The sequence below is a fragment of the Hipposideros armiger genome, unplaced genomic scaffold (genome assembly GCF_001890085.2).
Source record: "Hipposideros armiger isolate ML-2016 unplaced genomic scaffold, ASM189008v1 scaffold_371, whole genome shotgun sequence".
NCBI lineage: Eukaryota > Metazoa > Chordata > Mammalia > Chiroptera > Hipposideridae > Hipposideros > Hipposideros armiger.
The window spans coordinates 56,670-77,065 of NW_017731721.1; the positions used below are offsets into that span (position 1 = coordinate 56,670).

Consider the following 20,396-nt stretch of genomic DNA (forward strand, 5'->3'; position numbering starts at 1 on the left):
TCAGGTACAGGTTTCGCCTCTCCTGCTCACAGAACCCTAGCCAGAACCACAGGCATGAAATTTCACACAACATGGCACCTGACCACTGAATTCATTGCACAGCAAAGGAGGGACCCAATGGTCATATCACATACCACAGCACCCAGAAGCGGTTGGCCTCAGGGAGCCCTGGAACCGCCTAGTGAAAGTAGTTGAAACACCAGCTTGGAGGAAATACTCAACAAGGCGCCATCCTACCATGCCCTAAATCAGAGATCTCTATATAAAGTGCTACATTCCACTGGGAATAAATGGGTTCTGGTCAAAGGGATGGAAGCAGAGTAGCCGTTTTATCATACCCAGTGACCCACTGGGGTACTCCCATACAACTTTAGGCTCTGCAAGGTCCTGGTCCCAAAGAGGGGTGCACTCTTTGCCAGGAGACATAACAAGGATCCAGTCTGAGCTGTTACAGCTGGCACCACACCACTTTAAACTGTGTCTAAGAACTAGTAGGAAAGGAGGCCCCTTTTGCAGGATAACTGACTGAACAGCAGGAGGAAGTAGGGCTTCTTTTATACAATAGGATTAGGAAAAACCCAGGTCATCTACTTGGGTGCTATATTGTTTTTCTGCTGCTGCCATAACCAATTAACACAAACTCAGTGGCTTCAAAAACATACATGAAATATCTTACAGTTCTATAGCCCAGTACAGGTGTCTCCAGACTAAAACCAAGGTATTGGCAGGCTGTATTCCTTTCTATAGGCTCTAGGGCCGTCCGTTTCCTACCCATTCAGGTGTTGGCAAAATTCCATCTCCTGAAGTACATTGGGTCTTTGGAAAAGTCATGACGCATGTTTGCAACAGATGGCACTAGTTCATTTTTGCAAGTACTAGTCATTCGCATCTATGGTATTGCTGTCATCTGACAGCTAACAGTTCTAGCTTCATTCTAAAAAAAAAATTGAGCAATTTTGTTGAGTTTTGGAGATTTTACAAGTTGAAGATGGAAAATGAAACTTTTGCCATGTTTTACTGTTTTACTTCCATCAAGGGGAGAACATGCATCAAGCTTGTGAAGTTGCATAAAGTTTATGGTGACAATGCTCTACAAGAATGTCAGTGCCAACGATGGTTCACGAAATTCCATGATTTTTTTAAAAAGATTTTTATTGGGGAATTGGGAGATGGGAACAGCACTGGGGAATTGGGGGAAGGAGAACAGACAAGTTGCTGTCCTTTTTGTTCTTCAGTCTAGTTGTGGAGGATGTTGCTTCAGTGGCCCAAGTTGGCACCATCATTGTGCTCTTCCCGGGAAGTTTGAACAAATCCATCATCCAGAAATGTCCAGCATTTGTTAATTGTAAAGGAGTTGTGCTCCATTTCAACAACGCGAGACCATACACAAGTTCGATCACCTGTCAAAAATTACTGGAGCTTGGATGAGATGTGTTGCCACACCCACCATACTACCCTGACCTTGCACCGTCAGACTTCCACTTGTTTTACTCTCTTCAAAACTTCTTGCGTGGTATAGCGTTCAATTCACCTGAGGCTGTAAATCAGTACCTTGTTCAGTTTTTTGCAAATAAAGACAGGTCCTTCTATGAATGAGGAATTATAAAGCTCACTGAAAGATGGTCAAAGGTTATCGAACAAAACAGGCAATATATCATTGATTGATCTTTGTTCTTTATATAAATAAATGACCTTTGAAAAACAAACAAAATACGTCATGACTTTTCCAACAACCCAATACTAACGATGACCTCAGAAATTCATCTGATGGGCCTTCTGAGTTACTTGTGACCATTCTCTGGATGCGGATATTTAAACTAAAGCCAAGGAAGGTGATGGTGTAACTGCATCAACTCTTCTGTTCCTCAGCTCAATTTTTAATAGAAGGTAATCTTCTGACCTCACCATAATGCATTACAGAAACAGACAACTTTGAGCATAGGTAACTTAACCCCAACTAAACTTCTATTTTAACCGTACCCTTAGGTTCATCATCAAAATGATCTTGACGATTTATGCCTCTCTGTGATCAAGCACCGGGCCCAATTTCTCTGGGAGATATACATAAATAGTATGTATCATTCCTACCCCTAGAAAATTTTAAAATGATAATCAGACATTATGAGATAGAAATAGAGTGGAAGACGGCTGGCCAAGTGGCTCAGCTGGTTAAAAGCTTGCTCAAGAGTGTGAGCTCTGAGCAACAGGGTCGCTGGTTCAATTCCTGGCCCGAACTGAGCTGCCGCTGAGCTGCCTACAGGTGGCAGGATGGCTCAGCTTAAAAAAACAAAACAAAAAAACACCAAATAGGAGTGGAAGTAGGGAACACAGAGGAAAGTAAAAAAGGAAGATATTTGGAACTGGTAGGCTTTAATAAGGAAGTCCCATCCCTTTCCATTTACTTCTTACAGGTTTTTATTGTATCCTGCAAGCCAAAACCAAAGTAAGTCACTGAAAATATATTAACCTCTTGGGATGGAAGTGTATCTGTCCTGTTTTCCCTTTCCCATCAGACAGCTCCCTAAACACTCCCCCCCTCTCCAAAATATATACTTTAAATACAAACAAAACATGCATTTAAGTGTTTTATATATTCGTAACATTTTAACATTTAATAGAAACTATATATAACTTTTTATGGTATCTTACATTAAGACAGTCACTACAGAAATTTACATACGTTAGAAGATGAATGCTGTGGCCTATTCATTGGGAGAAGGGGGTTCATATTACCCAATGGGGTGAGAGGTGAGGAAAGGTTAAAACACAGGCTGTTAAACAGTGGCAACTAGTCACTAGGTCCATCAATATGCCAAGGGTACACAGCTCCCACCTAAACACCTATGTGGATTTGTTCCAAGACTTGGGAGATCCCCCTACAAGGATGTTTCTCCTCTTGGGCAGAGTCCCAAATATTTGCTCAATCCCAACAGCAGATTCACCTCTCTCTCTCTTCCTTGCCAGAGTGGGAAGACACCCACAACTTTTAGACACTATTGGTCCCTTCCCCCAAAATTTGGTTTATGTTTGACTACAGCACTCAGTAACCCAGAAGAAAAACAAAATCTGGGTTGTCCTTTAGTGAGAGATGGTCAGAAGTACTTGTTTAAAGAATAGGAAATTCAAATCCTCCGAAGTCAAATGGTTCCCAAAACAAACTATCAACTGATAGAAGTGGGTTCTGGCTTCCCATTTGCAGTAGCCATTCCACTCTGAGGCAATGCTGCAGAGGCTTTCTCAGAATTTCGAGATCCCTGTGATCTGCACCCATCTCCGACCATCTGCATCTGGCCCTGTTAAGAGAAAGTCACTTTGGTTACAAATTCATTTGTTGTGGTCTGAAGCATGAATCTGACTTATCAATGCCATGTATCATAGCAACAAGAACAAAACTGAAGAAATAAAATAATTCTGGGCAGTTGCTCTTTCCCATACTTAACCATCCCTGATCCTGAAATCAGAAGTCATTACTTGCAACACTCCTGAGATTTCCAATGGGAGGGAGAGCAGCAGGTTGTTTCTTCCAAATGAAACAGGCATTCTCTGCTGAGGTTCCAGAACCACCAATAGATCACAGGAAGATGGTCCTTTGGGCCTCTGCTTGAAACCAACAGCTATAGTGTAACTGCTGGTCTTCAGTCAGGGCCATAGATATCCCACCCAAGGCTCAAAGAAAGAAGCCAAATCGCATTACTTATCCTTGCTCTATGTGGTGAAAACAATTCCAGCGCTCAACACTCCTTCAAAAGGAACAATTTACCTAGATTCTTTATCTCGACCTTTTCTAGTTAACTAAATAAATTTGTGTCCTGCTCTCTGAACTATGAGGTATTCGAAGAGCCAATCTGGAGACTGCCATCTGGGGCACCTTTATAGTCTAGTGATGACAACCCTGCTCCCTGGGAGTGCACACTAGCAGAACCAGCAGGGAACCCTCTGCCTGGCTGGGTCATTACTGAGGGAAGCCTGGCTGGGAATGGTCTTCACTTGCCAAAATATCCACTGTGCCTTCAGCAATGTCTTTGATTGAATGATCTTCAAGGGTCAGTGAAGGATCAAAAAGCAAGGGTGAAGGAGGGCACTGCGTACCATCACCCACAACATCCAAGTCCTAGGAAAAGAAAAGAGAAAAGCCTATCAGCAGTACCAAGGGAACCAATTAGCTAAAGCAGGCATAATTTTCAGCAAACCTCAAAGCAAGTCTCCCATACTTCCCTCACCCCTTGCCCACCTTGAATCAAAAAAAAAGATAAAGATTTTCCCATAATGTCCAACAAATGGGATAAGATCTAACACCACTAAGATTTTTTGCTGCTGAGTATAAAACACGGACCACTACGGTAGTTTTTAAAAGCATATTTTTTAAATAGGAAAATTCAGAGACAGAAAGTAGCTACCAGGGGGTGGGGGGAGAGGGGAAGTTGGAGTTGTAGTTTAATGGGTACAGAGTCTCTCTGTTTGGGCTGATGGAAATGTTCTGGAAAGGGACAGTGGTTATGGGTGCACAATATGTGAATGTACTTAATAACCACTGAACTGTACACTTATAAGTATTTAAAATAGTGAATTTTATGTTACAAATATTTTATCACAATAAATATTTATTTTTTTAAAAAGCATATTCTCCAGGCCGGCTGAGTGGCTCAGTTGGTTAACAGCTCGCTCAAGAGTTTGAGCTCTGAGCAACAGCGGTTCGAGTCCCGGCCCGAGCTGAGCAGCCGCTGAGCTGCCAACAGATGGCAGGATGGCTCAGCTAAAAAAAAAAAAAAAAAATACACTGCAGTCTACACGCTGTTTCTTCCAATTGAATTGGCCATTCCCACTGGGATCCTGAACGGCCAACAGACCACAGGATGACATTGCTCTTGGCTCCTGTTTGAAACCAATAGCTACAACAAACCACTGGTCTTGATTCAGAGCCTACAGCATTACAAAGACTCAGCCAATGTGTCAAACTGACTTTCATGCCACCACTTTCTAGGAGTCTACTGTTAAACTCTCCTGTCTAAGAGTGAAAATTACCCAAGGGTTTATATTCCCCTATGCCAAATCCACTTTACTGAGGCTTTATATTCCCAGTAATCTAGCTTCATGAGAGGCTTACTTTGTTCAATGCTTTTGAGTAAAGGGACGAGTTTGAAGTCCTTTCCCTTCCTTTGGTGTGCTAATCACCAAAAGTGAGAATTACATCTTCACAATGATTAAGGTAAAGAAAAGAACATATATCCAGAAGGTACTGAATTTAAAGCTGCTCAACTTAAGCAGAAACAGAGGGAAAAGGATACAGTTGGCCACCTAACATTCATTTTGGATGTGTTAGAAGCTTCTGTAATATCCACAGGAACCAGTGTTCACACACCGTTAAGACAGTGAATCATTTTCTCCAATTATTTTACTATGCATAATTATTACATAAATAATTAACTTGGAATTTAAAATAACCCATTTAAAAGTGAGGCAAGTTTTCCAAGTCTCATGATAATGGTATGAAAATGTTTACAAAGGAAAATAGACACTGAAAAGGCTTTTCTCACATATTCAGTGTTGTCTGTTACAAGAATTAAAATTGGGGAAAGGAACCTAAAATAAGAGAGGAAAAAACAATCAACAGAAATGCCTACCATAACAGGAATGCTTAGAGATGCAAGCATCAAGACATTGAGAATCCACTTTTGTTCTTATCTCAAAAAGAGCTCAAAAACCACACACACACAAGAGCAAGCTCAAAGTAACAGGATTAAGGTATTAGGTTGTTACTTGCCAAACGTCCCTGGATCAAAGCACAGAAAACAGGAAAGAGTAATATCAGCAATGAAAGGCTGAAATTTCACCCATGTTAATATCTAATACCTAGCCCTATGAGTAAAGTTACCCAAAGTTATTAACCAGTTATAGAAATGATATCTACGGCAGAACATGGGTAAAAAGATTGCTTGGTGAAATTCATAAAATAAAAAAATCATTTTTTCCCAGCAAAATTTTATATTGATAAATATATCCTGAGTTTGTGGGAGGGCAAAAATTCTTTTCTAAAACTGAATTTTGTTTCAAAATTTTCTGGAGCGTTCTTACTTCCAATGGTTAAGAATAAAACTATATTTAATGACCAATGTGGTTTAGCAAAGGTATATTAATATGAACATAATAGATGATCAATTACAAATAGGTAACTTTTTATCATTTTTACCTCTAACAAAGGTACTTCTTAAAAACCCACTGGATTCCTAAAAATAAGATTACTTCTCATTCATTCTTTAAGAAATCCATGCCACATATAAGGATTAACAGATTTGATGATATATTTTAAAATATTTTTAAAACTAGGATTCCTTAAATGTCAGTTTTTGCCTTGAGATCACATCTTACAATCTTTAATATTTTATGTAACTATTCTCCAAAGAGAAAACAAGTATATAATCTTCAAACATATTATTAGGACAGTCAATATTTTCTTAAACCTAGATTATCAAAGATTTGAGAAAGAAATTTAAAATATAGGAAAAATAGGTGAAAGAGGAAAAAGCAAAATGGTCAAGACAGAAATGTCCCTATAAATTAACAATCAAATGACATAAATATTAATAACCTAGTACTTGTATATAACACACATGTGCTAGTTTCTATATACATACATTAATATTTGAAGAGAATTTGGTGATACAGTGGTTATTAGGTTATTTTTTAGACCCTATAAAGCTCCTTGTGTTACTAAGTTTAAAAAAAAATTTTAAAGCACTTCTCTGGTTTTCTTCACATGTAAAATGAAGGAAGTAGACAAAAATCTGTCCCTATCAATTTGTGGCTGTCCATTTACTCTCTACAACATAATCTCACTGGAAAAATCTAGGAAACATTGGAGCATATAATCTCTAAGGTCACTTTTTAATTCTCATATTCTATGAATCTGTGTGAAAGAAACTTTTTAAAAAGCAATTATAATCAGGATTATAACAAAAACTATAGTATTATAAATGAAGTTATTAATAAAAACCAGAAGTTTAATATACCTATAGACAGTATATAACCCAAAAAGAAGGGGGGGAGAAATTATGGGAAAAAAATCACAATCAATTTATTCTTAATGCCACTTTTTCTTTTTCAGATATTACCCTGCCCCAGTATCTTTAGTGAGCAATATCCTTGAGGTCACCCAAACCCTACTTCCACCCTTAGCAAACAATCTTGCCACCTATATTAAATTTTCCATTTAGATCTGTCACCTTAAACATGTCATGGTAATACACAAAATACTTTTATTATGAAATTCAGATTTCTTTTTTCAGAATAATGAAGATCTTTATCCAAAAGGCTAAAGGTTATACATAAAGTGCTAAAATAGAGATAGACTGTCAATTGATCCCTAAAATCAAATAGTAGGTAGTGCCAATTAGGGAAACAAAATGTGAGCTGCATTTATGGGCTGGGGCCAATCGAGGAACAAGCTGAAAAAGATTGACTAGTACACATACTTAGAAGGCTATAAAAGTAAATTCTCAGGGAGCTCACTGTTGTTCTAGTCCATTCACAAATACGTAATAACATATCAAAAATGTAAAACAGTAATCACAGGTAAGTTTAGAGTCATTTCTTAAGAGACCCATTAATCTGAAAATGAAAACCCTGACTACAGAGCCAAAACGCAAGTTTACACTGTCAAGTTTAGATATCAGAACTCGTATGTATTACTAAGATTCTATCAAATCACTCACCTTATGGATGGGTCCCATACATCCCAGCTACACCAAATCCAACCATAATCTTGACTTTCCAACTATCAATTAGTTTAGAATTTCCCTTATCATTCCCTCAGAAAAACGTCTGCCAATTTAAACTGTCTCTAAATGAATATGCTAACATACAAATACAATCATACATATATCATTCAAAAACTTTATCAACTCTCCTAACCACAAAAGACTAACCTATTCTCACCATTAATAAGTAAGGCCTTGCCTCAAGGGCCAACCAGAGCAGAGCTTCTCTAACTTACATCACTGAACTCCAGAGGTAAACTCTCAGTGGGCTGAAGCTCAGCAGCACTCAAGTACAGATCCATGGGGCCGGCTCCCAGATCGTCTGGCACAGACAGTACCTGCTCGGGCTTATACATCTGAGGAGGCAACTGGAAATGCAGTGGGCAGCAGGGATCCTCAGAGAGGTTTACAGGAACTGGTTTGTTGCAGGGTACCTCTTCAGACCCCTGGCAGCATTTGAAGAGAACCTGATTCGTGTCCTGACAAATATCTGTAGAAAAATGGTCAAGGGAAATAAAATGGATCTGTAGGAGGTACAAAATAGAGGTGTCTGCCATGTGAAACCCAAAGTCTGTACTACACAAGACAAATGGTTACATTTGATACAGAACCAAATGCAGTCAGCAACTTTTAAAGTTACTTCTCAAAATTAAGTGTCATTTACTAGCATCTAATTCTAACTCTACCAGTAAATTTAACTAGTCCCCAACCTCCACTTTAAGATCCTAGTCATTTAAACTAGAGACACTAATCTTTTTCTCCCTTATAGGGTCAAATACAAAACATTTGAAAACACAGTGCTAAGCAAACAACAATAATCATCCCAGGAATCTGCACCTATTCAGAAGAAACATGTCATGACAAATGCAAACAGCTCGCAGAGCCTCTACCAACCCCTTCCCAGAGTCAAGAGATACGTTATATCTGCTCCATTAAGCAGTATGGCAGAAAGTTTCCAAAAACTTTTTTTAAAACTTTTTAAACATTCCAAAATGTTTACATGATAAATTTGTTTAAAGCAGCAGGGGACTTGGGAAAATGGAAGCTCTAGTAACATTACCTATCATATCCCAAAAGTAAAAATGCATTCCTGTGCCCTTTCTTAAGGCTGGTACAGGATGAGGGGTGTTAGTGTAGGGGGCTCCCTGTTATAATCCCCAAAAGGGAAAAGGATAATTTTGCTTATGAGAGCCCATGGAAAGAAAGTACTCCAGGAGCTCTAACAATTTCTGTTAAGGCTAGATGCAGAAAAGGGCTATTATTTCCAGTTGGCAAAGAAGCTCTGTAGGATGAATCAAAATTGAAATGATTAGATAAAATAACATTCCAGTTGCAGTTGCTCTACAAAATGCATTTTATGTAAGTATTACCATTTCTTGAAATCCTAACTATATGGTTATTTTCCTATTATTTCAAATTTGGGCTTATTTTTAAATTAAAAAAAGCACAATTTTCTATAAACTATATCTAGGATTATGCAATTATGGGTAACGTTTATCCTCAAAATTTTAAGGTAACTTTTAAAAACTAAAAAATCTAATGTACACTGTAATTTTTAAAGCAAATAAAAACTCTTGAATAAAGCCATTTCTTTCAATCCATTCTTGAAAACTGCTAAACTTTAAGGCAGTGTTTCACAACCTTGGCATTAACAGCATTGGCTGTCCTGAGTATGTAGGATGTTTAGCAGCATTCCTGGCTTCTACCCACTAGATGTCAGTAGCACCCCAACCAAGTTATGGCAAGCAAAAATGTCTCCACATTGTCAAATGGGGGACAAAATGGCCCCCAGCTGAGAACCACTACTCTGAAGAACATCAACTAGTACAAAAGAAACAAATATATATTCAATGAAATTGAATGAACAAACATGAATCTAATGGGGACAGATTTGCGGTCTCTGTGCTTAAGAAGCCCAATCATCTTGAAATTATTAGTTAAAATGTTAATCCATTAAATTGAATGTTTTCATCAAAACTTTTTTCATGGAATTCAAAGGACCTTCCCAAGTCTTATTTAATACCACATTCCTGGAAAAACCCTCCCCACACCCATCCTCCTCCACCCCTTTCCTTTCAGATGGGGACAACAGAGACAAAGAGAAGGGAATGGTTGACCTACAACTAGAGTGTGGGTCCTTCACTTTTCAGTCCAGTGCTGTCTCCATTAGACCAGAGTAAAGAGTTAACAGGTCACCAATGGCAGTCGCATCTTTCTCTGAAATAAGGACTTAAGGAAGGGTAAGTGACTTAGGCAACTATGGAGTGGAAAGGAAAAGAGCATACAAGAAAAAAATACTTCCCTTCTCTTTTCAAATACATTTCATTTTCAACTTTGATTTTTAAAATAATATTCTAATAAACTTTGAATATAGTACTTTAAGAAAAATCTAAAATACTCCTTAATACCTGTAAATTGGTTTTTTTGCCTTATAAAGTATTTCAAGTTCACTGAAGAAAACCTAAGTACAAAGCAGAGGAAAAAAGGGCATTCATAACCCCACCATCCAAAAATAGTCAATTTCTATTACATTCCCTCCCAGTATTTAGTTCCATGTAGTTAAAACATGCTCTACAGAATTCCATAAGCTATTTTTGTTACTATCATTTTCCTATGTCATTCATAAATTTTGTTCAATATATTTAATGCCTGAACATATTCCATATTATGTTCTAGCATAATTTTCCTTATTCCCCATCTCCGAAAATTTTAAGGCTGTCTCCAGTTGGAGAAATTTTATGTAAAAATGCTGGTCTGCATTTGATTATCTCTTTAAAATAAATTCCCAAAGGTGACATTATCACATCAAAAGAATATAAATATTGTCAAACTGCTGTCTAAAAAGCTTGTACCATTTTATATTCCCACTGGCAGCATTTAGAAGAGCCTGTTTCACCATACCATCACCAATCTTTGAAATCACTCACTCATTAAATATCATATATAAATATCAAATTTATAAATTAAAAAACTTGTTTTATTTCCTATTTATTTATAGTAATGATAAGCACTATTCAATTACCAGACACTTCTACTTATAAATCTATCCATAGAAAGCCTTTGCCCAATTATGTTTTAAGCATTTACCTTTAGTTTTTAGTTACTTTGCACAAGCATTTAATATATTAAGGAAGGTAATCTTTTAGCAGACACTTGTTGCAATAATTAATAAATTGGTAAAATATTTAATAAACAGAATAGAAAAAAATCAAGTCAGAAGACCAAGAGAAGGCTCTCCTCTTCCTATTAAAAAAAATACATTTTATTTTCCAAATGTTTTATCTCTTCCCAGGGAAATGGCAAATCCAGCAAGATTTATTCCTTTCATATAATGAAGATCATCGTATTTGTCAAATGCTTTTTACAGTGAAAGTAACTTTCTCTATCAATATCCATAATAAAGATATACTTTCACAAACTAATAAACAGCTCAAAAAGTAGCCCAATAGTAAATGTAGTCCCATAGCAGAATCAAAAGACGCTATGATGGTTGAAAGACAAATTAATTGGGGGCGGGGGGGGGGGAACACATCCCATTTTTGGAATCAGTTAAGTTTCCAATTTGAATGAAGTCCAAGTTAGGGCCCTAACTATACAAAAGGATAATACTCAAAGGAAGCTTACAGTTCAGAATTACCCTATTGTTATTGGTAGAAAATCCACCGTAATTTTTTGGTAATAACTGGATTTAACAGTATCACAATTCTAATGAACAAGTTAAATCAGGGATCTCCATATTTTGGAATCCCAATATTAACTGACTACAAATAAATGTTAGCCCACATCTACCACCAAGGACTCAGATGTTTCTTTCTAATGAATTGACCATTACATTTCCTAAGTTCTGAAATGGCCAACAGACCATAGAAAGACATTTCTTTAGGCTCCTGCTTGAAACCAACAGCTTCAGCAAACTGTTGGCCTTGATTCAGGGCCAAAGGAAAACAAAAACCTTCAATTAAACAAACTATTAGAGATTCCCACTAGCCTTCAGTCTAGCTAGCAAACTGAACAGAGTAAAAAGATACGAGTAAGGCAGTGTCTGGTCATTGGGAGAGACTGATTAGAACAACGAACATCATCCACAAAGGCCAAGCACCTCTGACTGGAACGAGTGGTATGGGCCTAAAATAGAGAAAACAGGTAAATTAAAACAAACAAAAAAATACAATCAATTATCTATGAGAAGAACTAGTTATAACATGTAAAAAGGTGTATCTTTAAAAGCTAGAAAAGTCAACATTTAAATTTATTCACCAATACTACAGAGGATGCCAAAAAAATGTATATACATTTTAAGAAAGGAAAACTGTATTAAAATTGTAATACTCAAAATATACCGATGACAAAAGATGAATACAAGTCACATTTGACTCCTGCAATTAAAAGAAGTGCTCAAAGTGGTTACCATCAGCATCCAGACACTTCTGATTATGGCAAACTACTGCTTGAGCAACGTTGACCAAAGTGTCCACTTGTATACATTTTTTTTTTGGCATCACCGGTGGCACCCCAGGTATATAAAAGAAAAAAACAAATAAAAAATCTCATGCCCAAATAATGAGTTAACCTTAATTTGAAATTCACTCTCCATATTATAAAAGTGTAATATAGCCTAATGGGTTTCAAACTATTTTATCTTTAAGTGAAACCCTTTTCAAAATTGTAATCTTATGTGAAGCCTCAACAAATAAAAGATAAAAATGGAATTACTCTTACTGAAGCAGAGACCAAGGGCTTAAGAAACAAATTTAAGAATGATCACTTAACTCTGCTTCCTATCAACCTTACTTTACTTCCCAACATTCATTGCTCCTATTATTCTGCCTATTTCCCCACCTTCTATTGTACAAGATTCCCAAGGAACTTGGGCTTCACCACTCCCTACTTTTGAACTGAAGAATTTCTGAACCAAAGAACTGAGAAATCTATGGCAACCCCTCAATTTGCAGATGAGAACAGAGGCCCAGAAAAGTTAACAGTGTGGGCACAGAACTGGTCAGAGGGAAATGAGACTAGAATCCATGTCCCCAGACTTCCAGGTAAGTGCTCTTTTCAATATACCCCACATCCAGTAAGTTAGATGTCAGAGCCAAGACTGTACAGCAGTGTTTTGACAATTACCCTAACTTTGAAAATAAAGCAAATGTATACAGGATACACGTTAGAGGTATACACACAAATTACCTGTTGGGCGGCACCATCTGTGGCCAGCATTCTGCGTTCCTTTAGCTGCCTGTGTAGTAAGGCTTCCACTCCATAACGCTGACGATACCGCCGAAGACATTTCAGCCGCTTTAAGTTCTCTCGTTCTTTGGCCAAAAGTCCCTCTGGGCCAGTCAAGAGACTACTACCTGGAGTCACAACAGTCAAGATGTTATCTGCCGAGCACCCAATCAAGGACAATTCTCGAAATTAACAAGTAAACAAAAAAAATCTTTGGCCATAAGAGAGGCAGTTTCAAAAGCTAATTCTCCTCCACTCCAGATATCTAGACACAGATAAATCTAACTACTGCCAACATGTGGGTTCACATGTTGAACCTACAATACTTTGCTGGAACTGGCATAAAACTTGCCTAGAGCTTCATGTTCCACTTTGCGATTATGTAAGTAACGTCGCTTCTTCTCTTTGAGCAGATGCTGAAGTCGTTTAAACTGATCAATGTACAAAGACTGTAAACGAATTAGTTTCTCACGCATAATCAGGGCCACTTCTTCAGCTGTGTAGACACCAGCATGTCTGGAATAAAACAGAATTCAGCAAAGCATAAGAAAGCACAATAACAAAACCAAAGCATAAAAGAAGAAAAGGGTACAAATTACACTTAAGTTTGTTACTTAATAAGCAGTCAGTGCTGAGACAATCGCACATTAACAGGAATCTTTTCACACATTTTACCATTCAAGTTCTACTCAAGAAAAAGCAAATCTCCAAGAATGGACATTAATTTATGATCTCACAATTTGAGGAATGGAAGATGTTTCATTATTTTTCCCAGTTATTTGCATATGTTTAAAAAGAAGTGAAGATATAGAACACTCAAAATTTTTATTAATCTACATTCTTATTCCACCTAATACAAAAAAATAACTTACCAGTCAGGACAATTTAAAAATGTTCAAATTATTAAACATGTTAAAAATTTAGTAGCATGTATCTTAATGTATTTTAATTAAAATACAAATGATAAACAATTACAACTTTTAATTTAAAAATACCCTACAATATTAGAGCTTACAGGAGCTCTCAAACACTGGTCACAATGGCTAGTCACTGTCTCAGCTCCTTTTCTTGACAAGTCTCAAAATAGAGTATCCTGAGTTAACCATGATTGCCAAAGATCGGTGATCCATACCAACGATACTAAATTTTGCTGCCAATTAATAGGACTTCTAAAAAAGTTATTCTAGTGATTAATGAGGTAACATAAGAAAATGAGTTAAAAGGCAGCTTAACCAGACTATTTCCTGCCTTGGATTTAACTCAAAAGTTAAAAGAGAAACTGCAAATTTAAAAGACTTTTAGTTCCATTTGTCTTCTATGACCATTACATAAACAAGAAGAGCAAGCTATATACCCTGACTTGATATTTTCATATTTTGATTTAGTAAAAATTATTTCCTTCAAAAGGCAATACACAAATTACATAATCAAACTAATTTTAAAAATCCAAAAATTAGGCTTTCTTAAAAAATTAGCTATTAAGTCACTGGACTACACAGAATAAATAAAATTAACTTTAGGACTGAAAGCAAGTAATCTCTGCCACACTTTTTTCTTAAATATAAATAAGAGCCAATTACTACCTGTGTATAAAAGAAGTAGAACCATAAAACACTCTGAAGTAAAAATAAGTGAACAGAAATTAAAAACCAAAACAGGATGAGTAAAATCAGCAAATTACAGAAATAACAAAATCTAAGATTATCAGGAAATGTGGAAAGGTTTTAAAAATATCTAATGTCTAAACAAGGTGACTAGGTTATGTCTTCAGGAAAATGGGCTATATCTGCAATCCTAAAATACTGAGGCCTTAACCTAAGTACCAAGTTTATTAAAATGAAATTAATTTCATTGTACTCTATCAGAAGAGAATTTAACCAATGGTTTGGGAACTAGAATTTATAAATGGGAAGACACTACAATTAGAACTTACTACAAATCACTTTGGCAGCTTTGGGGGGGTGAGCACCTTGACTACTATGAATGCCTCGTTCATGTGACAAATGGGTCATTTACTTCAAGATGGGTGTTCTAGACAGTCATAGATAGTTGTCTAACTCTCCTTGTGATATGCACAAATATAAGTCAAAGTTTTATTGTTAGAATTCATCTTCAAGAAACGGAATCAACTTATATTCCATTAAATAGTCTCTTACTAAAGAGCATTCTCTCAAACTTCTTTATTTTGATAACAATGAAGACTCAGTAATCTGAAATGACCATTACCAAAACAAGTTCCGGACGCTTGCAGAAGTCATGTGACAAAACTTATTTTTAAAAAGATATAACAGTTAACTGTGAAAGATTTAACAGTTACTCTTAAGCTAAAATTTCACCTGTGTTGGACATTGCTATAAACGAACCTTTAAAGATCACATTTTACAAAGTAAGTAATAAATGGTTCCTTTCAGGGGAATCACATATATATTGGGGATGCCAAAAAAATGTATACAAGTGGACACTTTGGTTAACGTTACTCAAGCAGTGGTTCGCTGTAATCAGAAGTGTCTGGACCCTGATGGTAACCACTCTGACCACCTCTTGTAATTGCAGAAGTCAAACATGACTTGTATCCATCTTTTGTTATCAGTATATTTTGAGTATTACAATTTTAATACAGTTTCCCTTTTCTAAAATGTGTATACATACTTTTGGTACCCTCTGTATATTTATCTACAAGGCAGAAAAAATTATGCCAACAGTAATTCTAGTTAGGATAAACTCTCTAATGACATTACTATAAATACATACAGTACCCTTTCTAAAACAAGCAAGTGAAGATATATTCTATATTAATGATTCAAAAGTGGTCCTAGTAATGACAAACATTGGCACCAAAGATGAAAATTTTTAATTAAAAGAATTTCATTAAACACCTGTATTAAAATATAAAAAAGATAGTAATATGTAACCATATTAATAAATTAAATATTATTAGTAGACATTTAACAACTATATTTACATTTCTAAAAATGCATATATTTTAGTAGGCCAAATTTTTTTTGGATAATCTCACTGAGAGAATTAAGGAAAGCCTTATATTTCATTGCCTAATAGTTGCGCATATATGAGGCTGTATTTTCCCTTTTGAATGTTCCTTTTAGGAGAACCTGGCCATCAAGTACCTAGTCCTTTTAACATTCATACTTCTCATAATATTACCTGGTATTTTGGTTTATATAGCAGTCTCTTGTAAATTATTATAAATAAGTATGTGCCCCCTAAAGATTGATCTACTCTAGATTACTAATGACAAAATCAAGTTTCTGCACCTTCAAAGTTGAGTGTTTACCACACCAACGAAGTCACTTTATGACCCTACAGAGCATACACCTCTTCAAAGCAGCAAGTTTAGCATTTCTAGAAGCACAGTGAAAAATAAAAAAGCAATGTGCTTGGTATAAAGTTACTACTGAGAAAATCTCGCTAGAAAACAAACATTCCTTCTCAACCTAGAGATTTTACAAACAAGTACTTCTTGAATAGCTGACTACACTGAAATTATTCAAGAGAAATAGATGAAACGATTCACTCAGAAAATGTAGCCCTAAATGACTTCTTAAAAACCTCAGAATCCATGGTAATGAAGAAAACGCTATTCTAAGAATTTAAGTTCAACACGGTCTAGTATAGAAATTCATTATCCCTCCCACTACTTACAGTACTTCTACTTAAACTGTCAGTGGAAAGTGTTGCAAGACAGAAGTCAGAAAGGGAAAGAAAAAGAAAAAAAAAAAAGGCAAACTAATCTAAACCCAAACCATGAGACATTCAGAGTGGCAATGTTTTTATGTTTCTACAATTCCTAAGATGATCATGGGTTAAGTGAAGAGCAGAACCTTAGTAAGATATAATTAGGCTGATTAGTCACTTCCTGGTTTCTAAATGTTTCTCTTTCTTACGCATGCAATAGGAAAAAAAAGGAAATTCTGGAATACCTTTTTATCTTTAAGGGAAAAAAAAACCTTTAAAATGTAACTTGGCAAAAAAAAGTAGTTACTCAAATACAATCACTTTATTATTCCTGTGGTTGAGCCAAGAACCCATTCACATCGATTTTCTATTCTCTAACTGATCTAACCCACTTCCCACTCCTACATCTAAGAAATTTCCTATTTGCTCCCCTATACTTTCTCATATACAGAACTTGACATTCAAAAATGTTCTGAAATTAGGGGACTGGACAAGTGGCTCAGTTGGTTAAGAGCTCGCTCAAAAGTTTGAGCTCTGAGCAACAGCAGTTCGATTGCCGGCCCGAGCTGAGCTGCCACTGAGCTGCCAACAGGTGGCAGGATGGCTCAGCTTAAAAAAAAAAAAATTTTTAATTACAAAACTTCTAAAAAAAAATCAAATCCTGCCTTGAAGCAAGAGTGATGAACCAAACATTTTAATTTACAGAAGCTGTTTTTCCTCACAAATAGCTATCTTCAACCCCCCTAAGTTATTAATCTACCAACAGTATGCAATACTACATCCCACATACTAACTACACAAAATATTTAAAAGCTTATGTGGAGTTACAACTTACTTTAGGGGATCTTCTTGATCACTGTCTATGCTATCAGCTTCACTGTCAGGGTCACCTCTCCATGTCTGATCCACAGTAATGGGTTCCTGCTCCCCATCACTCCAGCTGTCTTCATCTGAGGCAAGGAAGGGAGAGCAGCCATTAAGACTTCCCACCTCTGGAACTCCACTACACAAAACTATGTTACTTAACACATCAAACCAAATCTTAAAATTAAAATAACTTAGTACAAAGGTACTGGCAAATAAAAATGGCTTAAAACAATACAACCCAGGTAAGATTACTTATAACATAAAAGAATTAACTACGCCTTCAAAAGGACAGAAAGTCCAACTCCAAATTATTTTTGTTTCCTGAAATTACCTTGCCTAGCAAAGATGAAAAATATATAAACAACAATGAAGAAAATAGTCATAAACTCAGGAAAGTAAATCTAAGCACACACTACTTAAAATTGAAAAGAATTGGTGAACAACATAGCAATCCTGGAATCTCACCAAACTGCCAATGAATTAACAATGATATTGTATTATCAAGTGTCATATATGTTCAAGGCACTGTGCTCAACCAAAGTAATTTCTTTGTTACCTTTCTTCCTCCTTTTTCATTCTAGTAGAGAAGATCCTTACCCAGAATTCGGCTGGCTTCACTGCGACTACTTTCCGGAGTCTGAGACCCTAGCTCTGTCTTAGCATATGAGCTCAGTTGGCACAAGAGTGTTTCACCCATAGGGCCTGGACCAGCCTTCTTCATTTGAGCATGAAGTGCCAGGGCATTCCTTCGGGCATGTTCAGCACAGAAGGACACCCTAAGGAGATAAAATATTAGCATTTTATACTCAGGTTCCTTCTTGAAAGAATTCAGTGATTTCCATAGTCACTGATCTTTAGATCATTTTTAGGAAATTAAAACGACCATTATCTTCACTTATACATTAAAAAGGCCAGTGAAGCAGAGTAATTTACTGGCCCAAGGTCAATTCATTTGGTATTACTAAGGGGAAATGCAGGTAGCATAATCTAGTACAGTATCCATCAAACAAAACATTCCAACTATAAAAATGCTGACATCATCCCACAAGAAATTAGAGATTCACTTTCATCTTTCAAAATTGATTCTGGAAGGCAACTCTACATTTTACTTTAATATCATACATTGTAGTTAATAAGATGTGGAACACAATTTTATAACCAAAAGGTATATGCAGAATTATTTAGCCAAATTATGCTTCTGCATGGATACCTTTGCTTATAGAATATAAACTATGAAACCTTTCCCAGAGAAATACACATAAATACAACTTTGCATATTATTTAACAAGGCTCAGGCCCAGCCAAAAGAGCCATGGATCCCAGAGTTAAGAATAATCCAGAATAAGAGATGAGCTGAGTGGTCCAATTAGAAGTGGTCTCCCTTCCAGTCTCCACCTTTTTTTTTAAATTTTCCAATGTATTTATAATCCCAATTTAACAAGCACGTGAGCTAAAAAAACTCCGTAGCTACGCCCAAGCCCACATCATACTCCATCCCGCTCTCACTTTAAAAGTACAAAAGACAAAATTATCTACATATATATATACCCATCTTTCTTCTCAGACTTTGGGGCAGCACTGGGGCATCTTTTCCCATTCTTCGTCGATACATAACTACACTGCTTGAAGGGTGCATTCTTATCTTCAAGAATATGCTTAATGCAAAATTCCTGCCCCTCCAGACGAGGTTGCGAGCATGGGCGATGAGTGAATGAACAAGACAGGGTCTCCTGAGATCTGGGCACTGGGGTGATCCTCCCCCGATTGGTCGGCAAGACGTGGATCCGAATCCTATTCATACCAAAACCTGCAGGATCACACAAAAGGTCAAAAAGCCCTTACCCTTCCCCCCAAAATTCCTCCTCCACAATATGCAGGCAGACCGCGGATAGTTTCTAAAGAACAGACAGAAGTCATGCTCCATATCTCCCCTCGGCCAGGTCTCCCCAGACATTAGTGAATTTCCCTCACCTCCACTTCTTCCATGCCCGCCCCCACCACGCTAACAGTATCTCAAGGACTCGCACAGCCCCAGCACAAGCAGGAAGCGCCCGCGCCCGCCCCACGCGGAGGCAGCAACGCCGCAGGGCCCCGCCTCCGTCTCCCAGTACGCAGCCTTTGTCCCGGCCCGCCTCAAAGCTCATGGCTGAGTCGTGCCTGTCCTCGGCTGCCCGTGCAAGCGCCATTTTGTCCTAAGACTCCGTGAAGCGGAGAATCTGAGTCCTGAAAGCCTATAGAAGGAAAGCGACCCCGACGCTAATCGAGGCAGAGGAGCAGTTCGGAAGGGGCAGAAGGGACGAAACAGCAACCTAACTGCAAAGACGAAGAGCAAGCACCGCCGCCATCTTACCTTTGCGGCCACTCCGCACCACACTGGCCGCGTCAGTCGCTTCTAACTCGGCCCCGCTCCTTTCCGGGCTCCCAACCGTTGATTGGCTAACACGCCTACGGCAGTGTGCCACCATTGGTCGAGGCCAGCTACCTATCAGGTCGAGGAGAGCGGGACTCTGAGAAAATGTGAGGCTGGGGTAGGTGAGACGACCTGTCTGTCAGCAACTCGGGAGAGTAAGGCGGACCCAGCGCGGGCGGCGGGATCAGCTCGCGGCTCCCGCTGTTATTTCCAACTTGGCGCGTCTGGTTTTCAGGCCTCTTTTGGGTACCCTGTGGTGTTTGGCTGCTGCTACTTCACCACCCCTACATAACCAGTAAAATAAACCACACACTTGACTCTTACTGTTTATACAGCAAAAGGCCTTAGTTTTCTTTTGTGAGTTCATTTACTGAAACATTTTCTGAGTTTTTAAGTCTGGGAAATAATATAAACATTTAATTTTCAGAGCAACCCTAATAGGTTGA

At 37.5% G+C, this 20,396-nt stretch overlaps 1 protein-coding gene across 4 annotated transcripts; it reads right to left on the bottom strand.

Annotated features, from left to right (window-relative positions):
- Positions 1–2,572: 2,572 nt before the first annotated feature.
- Positions 2,573–20,180, bottom strand: KANSL2 (KAT8 regulatory NSL complex subunit 2). 4 transcript variants are annotated; one of them, XM_019662320.1, is made up of 10 exons: positions 19,891–20,180; positions 19,089–19,347; positions 18,138–18,316; positions 17,509–17,623; positions 13,333–13,496; positions 12,942–13,108; positions 11,783–11,879; positions 8,093–8,244; positions 3,992–4,111; positions 2,573–3,293 (listed from the first exon to the last, which is right to left on the bottom strand). In XM_019662320.1, exons 1-10 carry the CDS (start codon positions 20,003–20,005, stop codon positions 3,162–3,164), a joined length of 1,500 nt encoding a protein of 499 aa, XP_019517865.1. In that variant the 5' UTR covers positions 20,006–20,180; the 3' UTR covers positions 2,573–3,161. The 4 variants fall into 4 exon arrangements, with proteins under 4 accessions (XP_019517865.1, XP_019517864.1, XP_019517867.1 ...); XM_019662319.1 differs by having other exon boundaries at positions 7,991–8,244; positions 19,891–20,179; XM_019662322.1 differs by lacking the exon at positions 19,891–20,180 and adding an exon at positions 19,854–19,878 and having other exon boundaries at positions 7,991–8,244.
- Positions 20,181–20,396: the final 216 nt, after the last annotated feature.